This window comes from Euphorbia lathyris, chromosome 8, assembly GCF_963576675.1.
Source record: "Euphorbia lathyris chromosome 8, ddEupLath1.1, whole genome shotgun sequence".
NCBI classification, from domain to species: domain Eukaryota; kingdom Viridiplantae; phylum Streptophyta; class Magnoliopsida; order Malpighiales; family Euphorbiaceae; genus Euphorbia; species Euphorbia lathyris.
The window spans coordinates 46,399,529-46,417,725 of NC_088917.1; the positions used below are offsets into that span (position 1 = coordinate 46,399,529).

Here is an 18,197-nt window from a genome sequence, read left to right on the forward strand (position 1 = left end):
TATTAGGTACAGCATAATTCGATCTTTTATCAACTACATCCTTGAACTGAACCTTATGACTATGGATTATGTTAAGTCACATATAGCGAGACGTTCATTTTACTTATATAGACCGAGTTAACTCTGAATCGATAGATTAAGTGAAATCTTTATTTCAACTCTTAATTCATCACCTTGCAAGGATTTAGAGTCAAGTCTTCCACAAATGATCCCTGGACATATCTCCCATTTATCGGGAGTGACAAATGCTCAATCCAATATTAACTATTCTACAATTACTTCCTGTGATACCCAACGCCTGCCCACACACACCCCAGGGTCATCCCTGTTATGGATCGTGTTTAAACAGAGTCAAAGTCTCACATTCCATAATCTAGAATCACTAATTAATATTCCTTTGAGTCTGAGGATTACTTATACCTACTAATACCAATGTTATGAACAGGTGATGTAGGATAAATCCATCCATCCTATTATCTCAAGTCGGGTACCTAATCCTAATGAACTCCTTCATCGGGTCCATGTAACTGCCCAGATATCCACATATCTGAAGCTTATGAGATCAGCTCTCTGTTCACAACAGAAGACATTGTCACATGCAAGTCTCAACAGTATTATGTCAATCCCTATTCAAACATATTACTTGACTTGGGGTGGTTTTAAGTTATTAGTTTATTATAATGTTTTGTCTCACTTCATGCTTGTATGAACACTTTATAATCACTTTAAATAAACTCAAGGATTTTCTTTTATTTGACTTATTTAGTTCTTAAAAGTAATTGCCTTTATATAGTTGAAAACTATATCTTATTAAAACAAATAATATAAAAGAACAATTCATTTACAACTGGTTGGCTATAGGACACTAAACCCCAACATAAGTTCAATGATGTTTCAGTTCAGTAATGTTTCAGTTCAGTAATGTTTCAGTTTAGTCATGTTTCAGTTCAATGATATTTCAGTTCAATGATGTTTTAGTTTAGTAATATTTTAGTTCAGTGGTATTTCAGTTCAGTAATGTTTCAATAGAACTGAAACATTACTAAACTGAAATATCAGTGAACTGAAACATTACTAAACTGAAACATTATTGAACTAAAACATCACTGAACTGAAATATCACTGAACTGAAACATCACTGAACTTAAACATCATTAAACTGAAATATCACTGAACTGAAATATCACTAAACTGAAACATTACTAAACTAAAACATCACTGAACTGAAACATTACTGAAGTGAAACATCACTAAACTGAAACATTACTAAATTGAAGCATCACTGAACTGAAATATTATTAAACTAAAACATCACTAAATTGAAACATCACTCAACTGAAACATTACTAAACTGAAATATTAGTCAACAGAAACATTACTAAACTGAAAAATTACTGAACTAAAACATCACTAAACTGAAATATTACTAAACTGAAACACCACTAAACTGAAACATCATTAAATTGAAATATGACTAAACTGAAATATTACTGAAGTGAAATATTACTAAACTGAAACATCACTGAAGTGGAACATCATTAAAGTGAAACATCACTGAACTGAAACATTACTGAACTGAAACTTCAGTGAACTTAAATATTACTGAACTCAAACATTACTAAACTGAATTATTACTGAACTGAAACATCATTTAATTGAAACATTAGTGAACTGAAACATTACTAAACTGAAACATTACTGAACTGAAACATTACTGAACTGAAACATCACTCAACTAAAACATGACTGAACTGAAACATTGCTAAAATGAAACATCACTGAACTGAAACATTTAGTAACTGAAACATTACTGAACTGAAACAATACTAAACTAAAACATTACTAAACTAAAACATTACTAAACTAAAACATCATTGAACTGAAACATTACTTAACTGAAACATTACTTAACTGAAACATTACTAAACTGAAGCATCACTCAACTGGAACATCAATGATTCCTAACATATGATTAGACGTGAAATTGCAATAATTGCTCCGACGTTAGGGGTAAAATTGCACCATTTTAGACGTTAGGAGCAAAATTGTTCTTAGTTGTTAACATTATGGGTATTTTTACACCTTATCCTAATATAATCCTATCATAAAATTCTAGTAAATAATATTTAGTTACTTATAATAACATAGTTAATATATTTCTCTCTCAAAACTTTAAACAATTCATTTTCTACTACCTCACTATTTATTTAATTACATAAAAATTCATACTAATTTTTTTTTTGGTAGAAAAGGAAAGGAAAGCAAAGCAAAACAAGCAACTACACCGGGATTAGCCTAGGAAAGCTAACCCCAATCCTATCCTCTAAAAGAAGAGGAGAAAGAGAGATAGGGGGAACGGTAAGGGTAGAAACACCTAACACCCCCTCATGGCCTGCCGCCGCCAAGTGATCTGCAACACGGTTCTGCTCCCGGAAAATGTGGCTGAACTCAAGGATATCAAATGAGGGGCTAAGCCTCTTAATAGCTTTAATAAGGTTGCGGCTATGAAGACCCATGGCATGACTACCCAAAATCATATTGATGGCCTCCAAGTTATCTGACTCCATAGAAAGCCTCTTAACACCCAGCTTAATCGCCAGCTGGATCCCAGAGAGAATGCCCCAGAGCTCCGCAGAGAAGGAAGAACCCAAACACAAATTCTGGGTAAACCCAGAAAGCCAGGCGCCTCCCACATCCCTAAGAACACCTCCGACAGCAATCTTACTTCAAGAAGAACTCAGCTAAGTTAGGCAAAAGCACAGGTTTATTATCAAAAATCTCCTCGTTCCTCCATTTCCACACTTGATGACAGATAATGGCAAACAAAATGTCCCCATGCTCTATATAAGACAATAACTTTCCCCTAATACCATCTGAGAACCAGTCATTCACAGAATGGGACATGAAGGAAGAGAAAGTATGATGAGGGAGAATTTTCTTCCAAACCTCTTCACTCTTAGGGCAATCCCTAAGAGCGTGGCACAACGATTCAACATGGCCTCTACATCTACCGCAAGCTCCAGAGGTCGCCAAATGCCTTCTGTATCTATCTGAGTTAGTAAGTAATCTGTCTTTAACGCCCAGCCACAGGAAGCTCCTCATGCGGTAGGGGATTTTAAGGGACCAAATGGTCTTCCAAATATCCGAGGGATTATTAGTCCTGTTAAGGGAAAAAGCTTCAAAGGCAGATTTGCAAGAATAGACTCCATTGTTAGTCAGTGCCAAGCAATGCTTATCCATGTCTTCCTCTTGATTACTCACCTTCACTCCTCTAATTCTAAGGAGAGTCTCAAGGCTAAAGAAAGAATCAAATTTAGGCCAAACCCAGTCCCCTTCAGAGTCCACCACATCGGCTAACCTCCAGTTTTGGATATCACTAGGCGGGGGGAAGTGCACACATCCACTAAAGGTTTATCCCCAATCCAGGTATCAAACCAGAAGCTTATGGACTTACCATTACCCACATCCAGACCAACCCCCGAGCAAAACTCAGCAAAAACAGCGCTAAGCCATTTCCAGAGGAAGGAACAATTGATAACTCTCTCTTTCGGGCCCCCAAAGATCTTATCTTTTCGATACTTACCATAAAGAAGGCGAACCCAGAGAGAGGAGTGGCATTGCCACATACGCCAAAGGAGTTTCATTAATAAAACTTTATTATTATCCTTAGCTCTCCTAATGCCCAAACCCCCTGAATCTTTGGGCTGACAAACCTCACTCCAAGGCACCAGGTGGATCTTTCTTCCCTCCACAGCTTCCCCCCACAGGAACCTTCGGTTAATCTTATCAAGATCATTAAGCATAGGATTCGGAAGCTGACAAGCCTGCATGATGTGGTTGGGAGCAGCGGAATTCACAGATTGAATTAAAGTCAGACGGCCAGCGAGGGAGAGAGTCTTGGCTTTCCACGTGGCACACCTCGTATTGGCTTTGTCCAAAGTATCTTTAAAAGAAACTTTAGACACTCTCTCACTATGGAGAGGAATCCCCAGATACTTCCCAAGAGAATTAGTAAGAGGAATACCAGACAAATCACTTAATCTTTTACAAATTCTCGGATTCATATTCTTAGAGCACATCATCCTAGATTTCTGGATATTAAGTCTCTGACCAGAGGCCGAACAAAAACAATCCAGAATATCCATAATGACACTCAACTGCTCCTCATTACCTTCAAGAAAGATAAGGACATCGTCCGCAAAGAATAAGTGGGTCACCTGGGCACAGAAACTGTTGATGGCCACCGGGTGGAAACTCCTAATATCAATGGCATCTTGAATAAGGTGGGACAGCCTCTCCATAGCAATAACGAAAAGGAAGGGACTCATAGGATCACCCTGACGGATGCCCCGACCCGGAGAGAACTCCTCCGACATATCCCCATTCACCATAACCTGAAACACAGGAGAAGTAATACAAACCTTAATAAGATTTCTCCAAACGTCCGGGATCCTAGCTCTCTCCAGACTCTCCATCAGGAAGTTCTAGTTGATGCGATCATAGGCCTTCTCCAAATCCAGCTTAAGAGCCACAATGCCTTTCTTCCCTTTCCTAATCTTCATAGTGTGCACCATTTCTTGGGCAATCACCACATTATCCATCATTTGTCTACCGGGTGCAAAGCTATCCTGATTCTGACAAATGATCTCTGGAAGAATGCCACGGATTCTATTAGCCACAATTTTTGTAATCGTCTTGTAAAGAACATTACAAAGACTGATGGGTCTCATATGCAAAAAGGAAGAAGGCTTATCAATTTTAGGAATAAGGACCAGGAGAGTTCTATTAACCAGCTCAATATCCTTAGACCCATTGAACACACCTATGATAAACTCATAGATACCCTCCTTCACAACACCCCAGTGCTTGTGGTAGAAGCCAGCTGGAAGACCATCAATACCAGGCGCTTTAGACGCCCCAATGCTGAAGATGGCATGGTCAATCTCTTTTCGGGAAATAGGAAGAAAGGCACTCTGACTGATATCCTCACTGATTAAAGGAAAGGTAACAATAGAGTGAGCCCTCTCCAGCTGAACAGGATCCTCTTTGAAAATCTCCTTATAGAACTCCAGAGCCAAATTCCGAATCACCTCATCTTCATACACCCACTCCCCATCAGAATCTTTGATAGCCTCAATTCTATTCCTCTGCCACCTGATCATAGTAGACAGATGGAAGTACCTGGTATTACGATCCCCATCCCTAATCCAGGATTTCCTAGACTTCTGGAACTAGAGAAGCTCCTCCTGCCTAAGCACAGCTTCCAGCTCCTTCTGAAGGGTTCTAAGGAGGCCATCTAAACTGTGATCAAACCTCACATCCAACCTACGCTGAACGCCCTCCATCCTTTTTAACAACTTATTCTTTCTTTTAATAATGTGCCCAAAGACATTCTTATTCCAACCAAGCACCTTCTTCCTGAACCCTTCAGAAGCTTGCAGGACATTCGAATGAGGTTTCCAATTATCTTGGACGAACTCCTTAAACTTAGGATGGGACTCCCACACCAGCTGGTACCGGAACGGTCTCCTCCCCCTAGGCCGGTTGCCTCTCAAAAGTCTAAACAAAATAGGGCAATGGTCTGAATGACGGAACGGAAGATTTAAAATAGAACACTCAGGGAAAGAAGTCAGGGCAGCCACATTAGCATAGACCTTGTCCAAACGAACAAAGGTACTATTGCGTTTCCAAGTGAATCTATGACCCGAAGCCCCCAAGTCGGAAAGCCCACATAAATCCATATTATTTTTGTGGTGAAGACAGCGATTAACATAATGATTGGAACCTCCTCTCTGGTCACTCATAAGGCCGATATCATTAAAGTCTCCCACAATAAACCAGGGCTCAGAGATGCTGCCACTCATCGAAAAGAGGATCTCCCACAGCCGTTTGCGATTAACTAAGATCGGATCAGCATACACAAGGGTAGTCAAGAAGGGAGTAATACCAAAAATGCTCACTTTACAGTGAATGAACTGCTTATCGATACTAATAACATCAAAATGAATCCGATCTGGCCTCCAGAAAAGCCAGATCCCACCAGCTCGGTCAGTAGCCTCCGATCTAACACACCTCCAGTTCTTAAACTTATTAACCACCTCATCTGCTTTCTCTCCACTAATCTTAGTTTCCAGTAAAGTAAAACACGAGGGGTTAAACTGTTTAATTAGGTCATTAATATGGATACGGGTAGCCTTGTTAGCCGCACCCCTAACATTCCAGCACAACAAGTCCATAGAAAGGAGGAGACTGACCGCACCAACCTACCTAAGCCAGGTATTTACTAGGGGCTCCTGAGAGCCTCACCGAGGTACCCGCAGGTCCCCTCTTCTCTGAAAAAGCCAAGGAATTCTTGATGCTTTTTTGTTTGCCCTTTGGCTTTTTCAAGCCAGGTTTAATAACCCCCATTGGATTCCCAATTCCAGGTCCACCAGTAAGAATAGAAGAACTACCCTCATTAGTTTCCTTCATCTTTCGGGCCGCCTGAACCAGGGGGGCCCCCTGAGCTTCATTCTTGGAAGCAAAGAGGGGATTAACAGAATCAACCACTAGCTCAGAAGACACAACAGACTCCAGACCCGGCAAACTGTGTTCCATAAGCTCATCTCCCTGGACAGGCTCATGAACGTCTTTAATAGATAGGGCACCAAACCTAGAGCCAGACCTAAGAGCTAAGCTGGTACCAGCCTCCTCCATAGCCTTGGGGATAGGCTTCTCCTTCACCCTAGGGGCAGCCATAGGCTTAGAAGGAGCGGAAATCCCCTTCTTGATAATATCAAGAGGAAGATTCTGCATAATAGGAGGTTGAGTTCTACGACGAGTAGTCCGTTTAGCTACCATCCAAGGACCGGAGTTTCCTTCATTCCCTTGGTTACCTACAGAAATACTCCCACTCTCCATAACAGTCTCCTTCAAAACACTCTCCCTTTTGGGGCAACCTTCCTGAGAATGACCATAAATGCCACAATCATAACAAATGTTATGTAAGCCTTCATATTCGATAAAGAACACCTTGTTCTGAACACAGAACTTAGATAATAAGGGTTTCGCAAGATCCACATCCACACAAACCCTAGCAAGCTTGCCCCTAATGGCACCAATAGTAGTCTTATCCACATGGTGGACCTTCCCAACCATGCCTCCTATTTTGCTTAGGAATTTCTCACTGTAATACTCAATGGGAAGGCCCGGAAACCTAACCCAAGTCAAAATCCTGTTAACAGTAGAATCATGGGGATTAAAATTAGGAACCCAAGGCCGTAAAGCCAGAACGTGGTTGGAAATAATATATGGGCCCCCCTTGATCACAGTATTGTAATCCTCAACTCTAGTAAACTTGATGACATAGAAGTCATTTTCAAGGTCAGTAATACTGACTTTCCCTTTCCTAGCCCACTGGGCTTGAATCCTTTGGGCAAAATAATTAAAGCTGATCCTCTTCCCCAACACCTTAACTATCAAAGACACCTTCCACTTCTCTTTGAGTTCCCTCTTCTCTTCCGAAGACAGTCTAATAACCGGACAAAGAGGATCATCCTGGACACCATCCTCCTCGTCCGAATCAGAGAAAAGATCCGCAGAATCCCCTACCATCTCCACTTCCTCAAAGCAGAGCTCCTCCTCAACCACTCCCATAACAGTGTCTTTCCAAGACCCGTTACCTATCCCGTTATTGCCAACTGCAGTCCTGGGGGAGGCCATGTTCCCCTGTCCCTGAATATCATGCCCAGCCTCAAAAGGGCTCTGACTCGAGTCAACCTGCCCCCCAAATGCAGCCTCAGCCTGCCCAGCACTGACTGGAATAGGATAATCAATGCCAGGCACAATGCCGGAAAAACCAGGCCAACGCCCAGCCCCAGCATCGGTAGGCCCCCTGCGGTGCCCGGCGCCATCGAAAGGGAGGACAGGCGTCGCACAGTCCGCAGGCGGCAACTTGCCCACCCGTCCATCCGGGATCGCGGGGAGCAAGGGGCGGGCAACCGCGTCACCCGATCCCATGCGCCCACCCCCCAAACATCCTGCAACCACTTCCCCAGGCATAGGGCACCGCTCGTCCAACCTCCCTGCCGATGAATCCCCCTCCAGCGGCGCCGCCTGCGTCCCAGCCGAATCCGCAAGCAAGGCAACCGATCCAGGCGCCACGCCCCTGTCCCCACGATCCCAGGCCCCTCCAGCCCCCCAATCCCCTAAACCGGTGCCGCATCCTGCCGGATCTAACCCATCGGACCCTTGCCAAGCCCCCCGACCCCGCTCCCGGGAGCGGTCCCTCACCCGCTCGCCATGCCCCCTCTTCTCCCTTGCATCCCCTGCCGAAGCCACAACGCCGCCAGCCGACACTCCATCCTGCACCAGATCCGACGCCCGCCCTACCCCAGCCGCCCGATCCGCCTCACCAAGATCGGAATTGCCGCCATCACCGCCCCCCTCTAAGGTCCGCCTAACCCTAATTAATATCAAGAAAATATTATAAATAATAAAAGTTATAGTGAAGGTAAGTAATACATCTTCATGCTAACATTGTATATAGAATTAGCCTAATTTCTTCACATTCCACAAAACTACATCAATTAATCCATTGAAAATCAATTAACTCAAGTGAAAAAATTAAAATGAAATAAAGAGAAGACTGAAGAAGTAAATGAAATATATATAGGCAATGCTAGATAACTAGTTACACCAATCACCCAAAAAGACTTAAGTACTCCTAGTTGCCTTTTTTATAAGTTTCTTGGGAATATAAGTTCATGAATGTAATTAACAACCCATTATGTCTGTTTCGTTTATTTTTTTTAATTATCTAGCATAAAACACATCGTTTTGCGTGAGTTTATTGCCAAAAGAATAAACAGATGGGGCTATCTTCACCTTCATCGAAGAAGAGCTGCCATGGCTGAAGGGGCTCCCAGCCATGGCAGCCCAGGGCCGAGCCCCAAAACCACCATTTTTTATGGTTTTTCGGTGGGCCGGGGGTCGACCGACCCTCCACGGCCCTCCCTGGCTCCGTCCCTACAGTCAGCAAAGGAACAAGGACGACCGGAGGTAGTGGCCAACGGAGGAGATGAACATAACAACGTTTTTTGCGGTATTCTTTTGAAAAGAGACTTTTTTGGGTTACTTCTTGAAAGGAGAGTCTGAGTTTTAGACTTCTAATCCAAAAAATACAATTTAATAACTCGACTAATTAGTTGATTTTTATTCACCAAAAAAATTAGTTAACTTGTTTTATTGACATGTGTTACGTATTTGTAAGTTTATTATAGCATTAATTTCCTGGGTAGTGCTATTTGGATAGAAATATTTAGCTAGAATGGCTAGAATTTTTTGGCGATGTTTGGTAAAGAGCGTTTTGGGATAAAAAGAGCGGTTTTGACTAACTTTAGAGGTTTGACCACTAAAACCGCTGATTAGAGTGTTTGGTGGAGAGAGGTTTGGGAGAGAGTTTTGGGATGAAAACGCTAATTTAGAAAAAACTCTTAAAATGAGTTTTTTCAATTAGCGTTTTGCAATATTAAAATTAATGGACTTCTTTAACCCTAATAGATAGACTCCCTCTTCTCCTGCGCCAAAATTAATGCCTTTATTCGTCTTTTTGCACAAACCGCTATTATCAATCAGCTAATTTTTACCAAACAGGTCAACACAAACAGCTAGTCAAATCAGCTAGTCAAATCAGCTAACAGCTAACAGCTAATTCCCAAACAGGGTCTTTATTTTAAAAGTGAAATGACAACGATGACCTTATAGTTATAATATGCAGTTAATTTTTTTTTTTTTTTTATGTACTTGTAGTTAATTAATAGACTCAATTTCTAATACATTGTTTTTTTCTTGATTTTTTTTGAAACGTCCAATATATTGTTTCTCGTTATTAACTACTAATAGTCTTGTATAACTAATCGTAATTAATCAATTTATTAATTTTTGTTTTTATGTAATTTTTATTTGTAGATTGTCTTTTTTTCATCTTTTGCAATTTTAAGTAGTATTTTTTAAAAAAATTAAATTTTATAGGTTATTGTTAGCAATATTTTCGAATAACACTAATTTTAATATTGTCATGTGTGGTTTGGGTGCAGGCGTACCAGAGAAATTAACTCTCGATTAATATCAGTTAAGTTTATAGATTTTTGCGCACCAAAACTTGAAATCTAAATGAAACAATTGGTGATAGACGCAAGGATTGAAAAAGTCATCATTGGGGTCTTAGCGCCGTTATAGAAACTTTGTTAGATAATTAATTTTATTTAAACTATTGAGAGTAAGTAAATAATGAGTAAAGAAAGAAAAATAAAAGTGTGAAATTGACATGAAATTTTATAAAAAAAAATGGATATTTTATTGATAATGAAAGGGTTTGAATACATATTTACAATTGAAATAATTTCTATATCAACATATAGCTAAACCAATTGCAAAATTGAATGTAAACAAAGCAATAAGCAAACTTGGAAGATGGTGATTGAGAGTGATATGAGTTTATTGGGGATTGAGAAAAATATGATAGTGGATAGGACGGAGTGGAGGGAGAGAATTTATGTCGCTGATACGACTTGATTTCACGGTTTCGTATGACGGTTTATGTTAGCTGAACCGAATCATTTCGGGACTAAAGATTTGTAGTTATTGTAATGATTTATTGAAAAATTACTGAAATTATAAATTCAAAAATAATTGTTTTTGAAAGGATTCAAATATATTTATTAAAAAAATGTAAAAACTTTTAAACTTTTGTATTTAAGAATTGAAAATAAAATTTACCAAGCCAAATAAAAAAACAGAAATGAAAATCTTGTATGATATTTATAATTTTTATTTCTTTTAATCAATATTTATAATTTTATATAATACTAATGTTGTAAATGTAATACTCCACTTGGACAAGAATAATAGATGATATTGGAAGTAGAAATCCAAATAAAGAAGAATTTAAGTCATTAATTATAAAGGTTAAATATATATAAGGTTAAGTTAGTAAATCCAAATTATTCTATCCATTCTATCCTAAAATATTTCTATCCAAATTGTAGGGGTGCACGTGGTCGGTTAACCAGTCCATTAACTATAGTTCGGTCGGTTAACCATTTTTTCGGGTTTTAAAAAACACTAACCATATACTAGTTCATTAAATTCGGTTAACCACAAATCGATCAAGCAAATATTTCGGTCGGTTAACCTTTTACTTCAGTTATTAACCATTAGTAATTGAGGATTAAAAAAACATTCAAATACTATATACTGCATTTTATTAAAAAAAAAAAAAAAAAAAAAAAAAAAAAAAAAAAAACCAAGCCTTTCTTTTAGAACTTCAAAATCAACACAGAAATACAAAAAAAAAATATGCAACAAAATAGAATCGGAAAAAAGCCTTTACATCAAAATAGCAAAAACCACCTAAACACATAACTGATTCCGTCCAAGAGTGAGTGGAAAAGTATAGTTAAATATGTATGTTAGTTATTAAGTTAGTATTATTTTTTGAATCAAGTTATTTTTTTTATAGGAACTTATTAAGTTATTATTAGTTATTAAGTTACAGAACATATATACTTATTATTTTATTAGTTATATTTCGTTATTGTTTTTTTTAACCAGAAAAGATAATTAAATAAATGATTGGACTTGCATCCATAACAATAGTGTTTACAAGTTATTCCGGCACAACAGTTGAAAAGAAATTGCTAGTATTGGAACAGGCAAGCCTAGCTGCCAAATGAGCTGCACTGTTCGCTAGACGAGGAATAAAAACTAATTTAAAAGATGGGTTGGATCTTAGGACTAAACGACAGTCTTCTAATATCATTCCAAACTCAGAGATATCCTGTTTTCCAGAGAGAATATTATCTACCACAAGTTTAGCATCAGATTCAAATTCAACAACTGTATATCCCATATTAGAAAGCCAAATCAAACTCGTGCGAATTGCAAGAGCTTCAATGACCCTTGGTTCTTTGATACCTGGAATGAAGCTACTGCTACACAATACGAAGGCTCCCCTTTCGTCTCTGATAACCGCTCCCATACCGCTGCTTCTTAGTTCTTTAAAGATTGCCCCGTCAATATTGCATTTGACGTAGCCTGGATTCGGTGTGCTCCATCTCTGATCTGTCGCACGCTGTCTCATACCGTTATTGTCGACGGTCTGTGCTGTCCTTGGTCGATTATCGTGGGTCAACTCCGAATCCGCGTGTTGAGGCGTCGCCCCATTGCCAGCAGCATTTGTCGACCCTGGTTGCTGATTGCTTGACTCCTTCCTCCTGGTACTTACGGTTGCGGCCTTTTGTGATAAGCTCTCCAGTCTTGGGTCGCTTCCAAGCTGTTGTGCCAACTGGTGTCTGCCGGCCACCATCTCATATGCCAAAGGACTCTATTTCGGTGATCCCAAATTGCTTTTACTGCACAGCATAATCTGACAATCATGTCCTGGTTTGGGCCACACAATGATTGCAGGAGCCAATCTACAAAATTCGCATTGTCCACACTCGGTGTAGGAACTTCTGCAATTCGCCAAATGTCATCTGCAATTCGCATTTGTTTTAATTATTTAGGAATCATAATATAATATTAGGCAAAAAGCATCCTGAGGCCCCTGATCTTTCATTGTTTGGTGCATTAAGCCCTCGATCTTTTATTTAGACACATTGAGCCCCTGATCTTTTATCATTTGGTGCATTAAGCTCTCGGTCTTTCATTTAGACACATTGAGCCCTTGATCTTTCATATATGGGTGTATTAGATCCTTCCATAAATCAATTAATATATAGGTTTATTAAGGGCATGTTTGGTGTGACAACAAATGATGTTCTAAAAATAACAAATTCTAAAATAAAAAATATATTATACAAATTAATAAAAATAATTTAAATAAAAAATAAAAAACTTATTGAACACAATAAAACCTTGTTTTTCGATAATTATGTTCTAAAAATAAAAATAATGTTAAAATTGAAGCACATTTTGTGGAAATAAGAAGGGTAATTTTATCAATAACAAATAACTACAAACAACTGTTCATGAAAATAGCTTTTCGTGAAAACTCCAAAATGTTGCAGTGTCCAGAGAAAATGCGAAACGCTGCAGTTATATAAACCTAACCAAACATGCCCTTAATAAACCTATATATTAATTGATTTACGAAAGGGCCTAATACACCCATATATAAAAGATCAAGGGCTCAATGTGTCTAAATAAAAGATCGAGGACTTAATGCACCAAATGATGAAAGTCAGGGGCTTAATGTGTCTAAATAAAAGATCAAGGGCTTAATGCATCAAACAATGAAAGATCAGGGGCCTCATGATGCTTTTTGCCTATAATATTATCACGTATACTAATATTAATACATATTTTTTATCTTCCAAAAAATGCATATTTTTTTGTTTTAATTATTATCAGTCGGTTAACTGAAACCGGTGGTTTTTAGAATTCCGAAACCGAAAACCGAAATCTTTAAAATTAAAAACCATCAATTGGTCCATCGATTTCAGTTAACCTCTTTTTCGGACTGGTTTCGGTTCGGTTTCTTGGTTTTTCGATTTTTTGTGTGCACCTCTACCAAATTGTATTACCGTAATTTATTTAACTAAAAGCACAAAACAATAAATGAGTATTTGTAAAATAATATAACAATAATGTATTATATAAATTTAACACTAACTTCAATATGGAGAGAGTAAGTCTAATATATTAATTAAGGAGAGAGAAACATGATTTGTATTTATTATGGAGTTATGTTTAATATACTATTAATTAAGGAGAAAGAAACATTGTGTATTTATTAAGGATTAATTACAAAGGGAGAGAAAAATGCAATTCACAAGAAAATTCATTTATTATGAAAATAAATTACAAATTTTAACATTAAATGATCAGACTATTGGATCAAAATCAACGGTTGAAATTTTGGTTACATTTAGAGTTTAGATGGTTACTACTACCATTAAGATCAAACTCATATATATAGTAAAAGATATATGACTCAACTAATAAATACACAACATAACATATAAATAGAGAAAATAAATATTAGAACTAAATTAACCCTCTTCTAACGTAATAAAACCCAAAAATCCTCACCAATATCATAAAAAACACATATTGAAAAGTTCTAGTAGCTTTAGTGACAGAAAATCTGTCGCTAAGCTACTGCTTGACCGAAAAATGGTGAATTACAATATCAGTCCTTCAATAAACCCAAAAATCATTAGATCTACACTAAGCAATCCACTTTAATCTCAAACTACCCAAATCGGGTCACAGTTCGTATGACGGGATTATAAAAATGGAGTTTTTATTTTAAATTCCAAACGAATGATTTAATAAACGGAATAAAAGGAATTCAAAAGGGTCTAATTCCTCAGATTAATACATGTTTGAGGTATTTTCGATCCAAATCAGTCAATGTTCATGCGTTTCGGTGTGATTTTTGTATGTTTCGTGTTCTAAAAACAATCCGGTAGCGCTTCGGTATCCAACCCCCCCCCCCCCCCCTCATGTATCGCGCTCCGTGCCTATAAATAGGCACGGAGCCCAAGGCCCCGTAGCCCGAGCCGGGTGTAAGGCTCGGCAAGGCCTTACGACCAGCGGGGCGTAAGGCCCATCTGGCCGGGTTTGGGCGGCCCGTGCCCAATCTCGGCCCGTCACGGGTCTGTTCCAGACCCGTGACCGCTCATGGCGGCCCCCTTGGGAGGGGGCCATGCTCTATATATATATCTCATTTTATTATTTTTAATGATAAAAATAAAAATGGAAATAAAAAGGAAATAGTTTTAGAATAGATTTTTAGGAATAAAATAGAAGTGGATTAGATTTTGAAATAAAATAGATTAGAATAAAATTTAGAAATGAAATAGAATAGATTTTAGAATTAAGATTAGAAACGAAATAGAATAGATTTAGAATTAGAAATAGAATAGAAAACAAATGGAATTAGAATAGAATAGAAATTAAATAGAAAAGAAAAGAAATGGAATTAGAAATAAAATAGAAATCCAAAGAGAAATTGTAGACTATAACCCCTCCGCCTTTTAATTCAATTAACTGTTCGGTTTTGATTTAACATAATAAATATTTCGAATTAATTCATCGCTAGAACGATTAACTTGACGACCCGGTTAATTTAATTAAACCCTTTCTGTTCGTTTTTCCACCGACTTCTAGTTTGTTTGGATTGACTAACTTGGATCACTTATCAAAATGTTTTCTTCATAGGTACTCCAATCTTAGTGTCTATAACTGACTTAAGCATTGGAGAAGGGACGTCGGACTCCGACCTCTATGTGACAATTTGTTCATTCTGTTCAGCGTGATCATCATATTTTGTAGACTGGTAGAGTTTTGATTTTTAGAATTATGGTTATGGTTGGATGAGTATATGAGGTTTTCTCCATACAATGACACCAATTAAAGCATTATAGAAGGAAGGGTATGAAGATGGTCCTTTGGTAGGACCTTGCGGAGCATCTCTCTAGTCTTTATTTTTAGTGTTGGAATAAAGGTTTTGCTAATTATAGTAAAAGAGTAGGGTTAAAAATGCATTGAAATGAAACAACTGTCATCTTCTTGTACCATAGAATTTGGTGGAAAGGAAACCAGAAGAAAACTTTAAGACCAAACATTTCAACTTATTCATTACACATTTTCCGTTATTTTTGGTTACTAAATCCTAAATCGGAATCATAGATTGATTCTGTTTGTACGCATTCATAAAGAAATTACTTTTCAAAGTCTTTGTGATTTTATGTTCCTTGTAGAATTTAGAAAATTAAGAAGAAGTTGAAAATAGAAAAAGATGGGTTTGGATTATTATAGTATATTAAAGGTGGAGAAGAATGCATCAGAAGATGATCTGAAGAAATCATATAGAAAATTGGCTATGAAATGGCACCCTGACAAGAATCCAAACACCAAAAAAGAAGCTGAAGCCAAATTCAAACAGATCTCTGAAGCTTATGAGGCATGCATGTTTTGTTTTGTTTTGTTTAGTTTAGTTATATAACATTTTTTGCCCATTAACCCCTATGGTGATTTCAGGTATTAAGTGATCCACAGAAGAAAGCAATATATGACCAATATGGAGAAGAAGGATTGAAAGATATGCCAGCAGGTGGATTCCGAAATAGTAATAGTGGATTCAATCCAAGAAATGCAGAGGACATATTTGCAGAATTTTTTGGGAATAGTCCATTTGGATTTGGGTCATCAGGGCCTGGAAGATCAATGAGGTTTCAATCAGATGCACATGCACATGCAGCAGGTATGTTTGGTGGTGGTAGTGAAAACCTTTTTAGAGCATACAGTGAAGGAGCAAACATGCCTAGAAAACCTCCTCCAGTAGAGAGTAAATTGCCTTGTAGCCTTGAGGAATTATACTCTGGTTCCACTAGGAAAATGAAGATTTCTAGAACTGTGGTTGATGGGCATGGAAGGCAAGTTCAAGAAACTGAGATATTAAGTATTGATGTCAAACCAGGATGGAAAAAAGGAACAAAAATAACATTCCCAGATAAAGGAAATGAACAGTTGAATCAACTTCCAGCAGACCTTGTCTTTGTAATTGATGAAAAAACACACTCAACCTTCAAGAGAGATGGTAATGACCTTATTATTAACCAAAGAGTGTCCTTAGCAGAAGCACTCGGAGGAACTACCGTTAATCTCACTACTCTTGATGCCCGAAACCTCTCCATTCCCGTGCATGACATTGTTAGTCCTGGTTATGAGCTCGTTGTTGCCAGGGAAGGTATGCCCATTGCCAAGGAACCTGGCAATCGGGGCGATTTGAGGATCAAATTCGAAGTCAAATTCCCCACCAGATTAACTCCTGAGCAGCGTGCAGGACTCAAGCGCGCCTTGGGGGGTTAGACTTCAATTTTATCTGTAAACACAAATGTATCCTTATGAATTGGATTGGTTCAAACACTCTTAAAAACCCTTCCCTCACCTCATCATGTATTCATCTATAAGGAAATCAACTTTCCTCAAATTCCAATTTCTAAATCAATCTTCTTATACTATATTTATCCCTTCATAATTATCACTAATCTTGAAGTCTAAATTTCCCATATTCAATTTTTTTATTTCTTGTGGGACACATTAAAACTTTAAACATCTAAGTTTAGACCTTGCGGAGCATCTCTCTAGTCTTTATTTTTACTGTTGGGATAGAGGTTTTGCTAATTATAGTAAAAGATTAGGCTTAAAAATGCATTGAAACAAAACGACTGTCATCTTCTTGTACAGAGTAAATTGCCTTGTATTGTAGCCTTGAGGAATTGTACTCTGGTTCCACCAGGAAAATGAAGATTTCCAGAACTTTGGTTGATGGGCATGGAAGGCAAGTTCAAGAAACTGGGATATTAAGTATTGATGCCAAACCAGGATGGAAAATGGGCACAAAAATAACATTCCCAGATAAAGGAAATGAACAGTTGAATCAACTTTCAGCAGACCTTGTCTTTGTAATTGATGAAAAAACACACTCAACCATCAAGAGAGATGGTAATGACCTTATTATTAATCAAAGAGTGCCCTTAGCAGAAGCACTCGGAGGAACTACTGTTAATCTCACTACTCTTGATGCCCGAAACCTCTCCATTCCCGTGCATGACATTCTTAGTCCTGGTTATGAGCTCGTTGTTGCCTGAGAAGGTACCCAATTCCAAGGAACCTGGCAATCGAGATGATTTGAGGATCAAATTCCCCACCAGATTAACTCCTGAGCAGCGTGCAGGACTCAAGCGCGCCTTGGAGGGTTAAACTTCAATTTTATCTGTAAACACAAATGTATCATTCATTCACAAACGTAGCAATTCACCAACTATTATTTCATATGTTCCATCTTATGAATTGGGTTGGTTCAGTATTCAATTTTCAAACACTCAAAAAACCCTTCCCTCACCGCTATAAGGAAATCAACTTTCCTGAAATTCCAATTTCAAAATTAATCTTCTTATAGTATATTTATCCCTTGATAAAGGGCAAAATTAAATTTTATCACTAATCTTAAAGTCTAAATTTCCCATATTCAATTATCAAAAAAAAATAAATAAATAAAAAAATAAATGTTGGTTTGATAACAATTTCCTTTTATTTCTAGTGGGAAAAATTAAAACTTCTCCATCTAGCAATGAGTCTAGGAGCAGATCCATCCTCTAGTATAAAGTATAAAATGTTTAACAAAAAATCTAAAATGAAATCCC

At 37.9% G+C, this 18,197-nt stretch overlaps 1 protein-coding gene and 1 pseudogene across 1 annotated transcript; both read left to right on the forward strand.

Moving 5' to 3' along the window:
- The first annotated feature begins 15,656 nt into the window (after nucleotides 1–15,656).
- LOC136203236 (uncharacterized) lies at nucleotides 15,657–16,995 on the forward strand. The gene is made up of 2 exons (XM_065994338.1): nucleotides 15,657–15,952; nucleotides 16,030–16,995. Exons 1-2 carry the CDS (start codon nucleotides 15,788–15,790, stop codon nucleotides 16,858–16,860), a joined length of 996 nt encoding a protein of 331 aa, XP_065850410.1. The 5' UTR covers nucleotides 15,657–15,787; the 3' UTR covers nucleotides 16,861–16,995.
- LOC136203936 (uncharacterized) lies at nucleotides 16,886–17,754 on the forward strand (annotated as a pseudogene).
- Nucleotides 17,755–18,197: the final 443 nt, after the last annotated feature.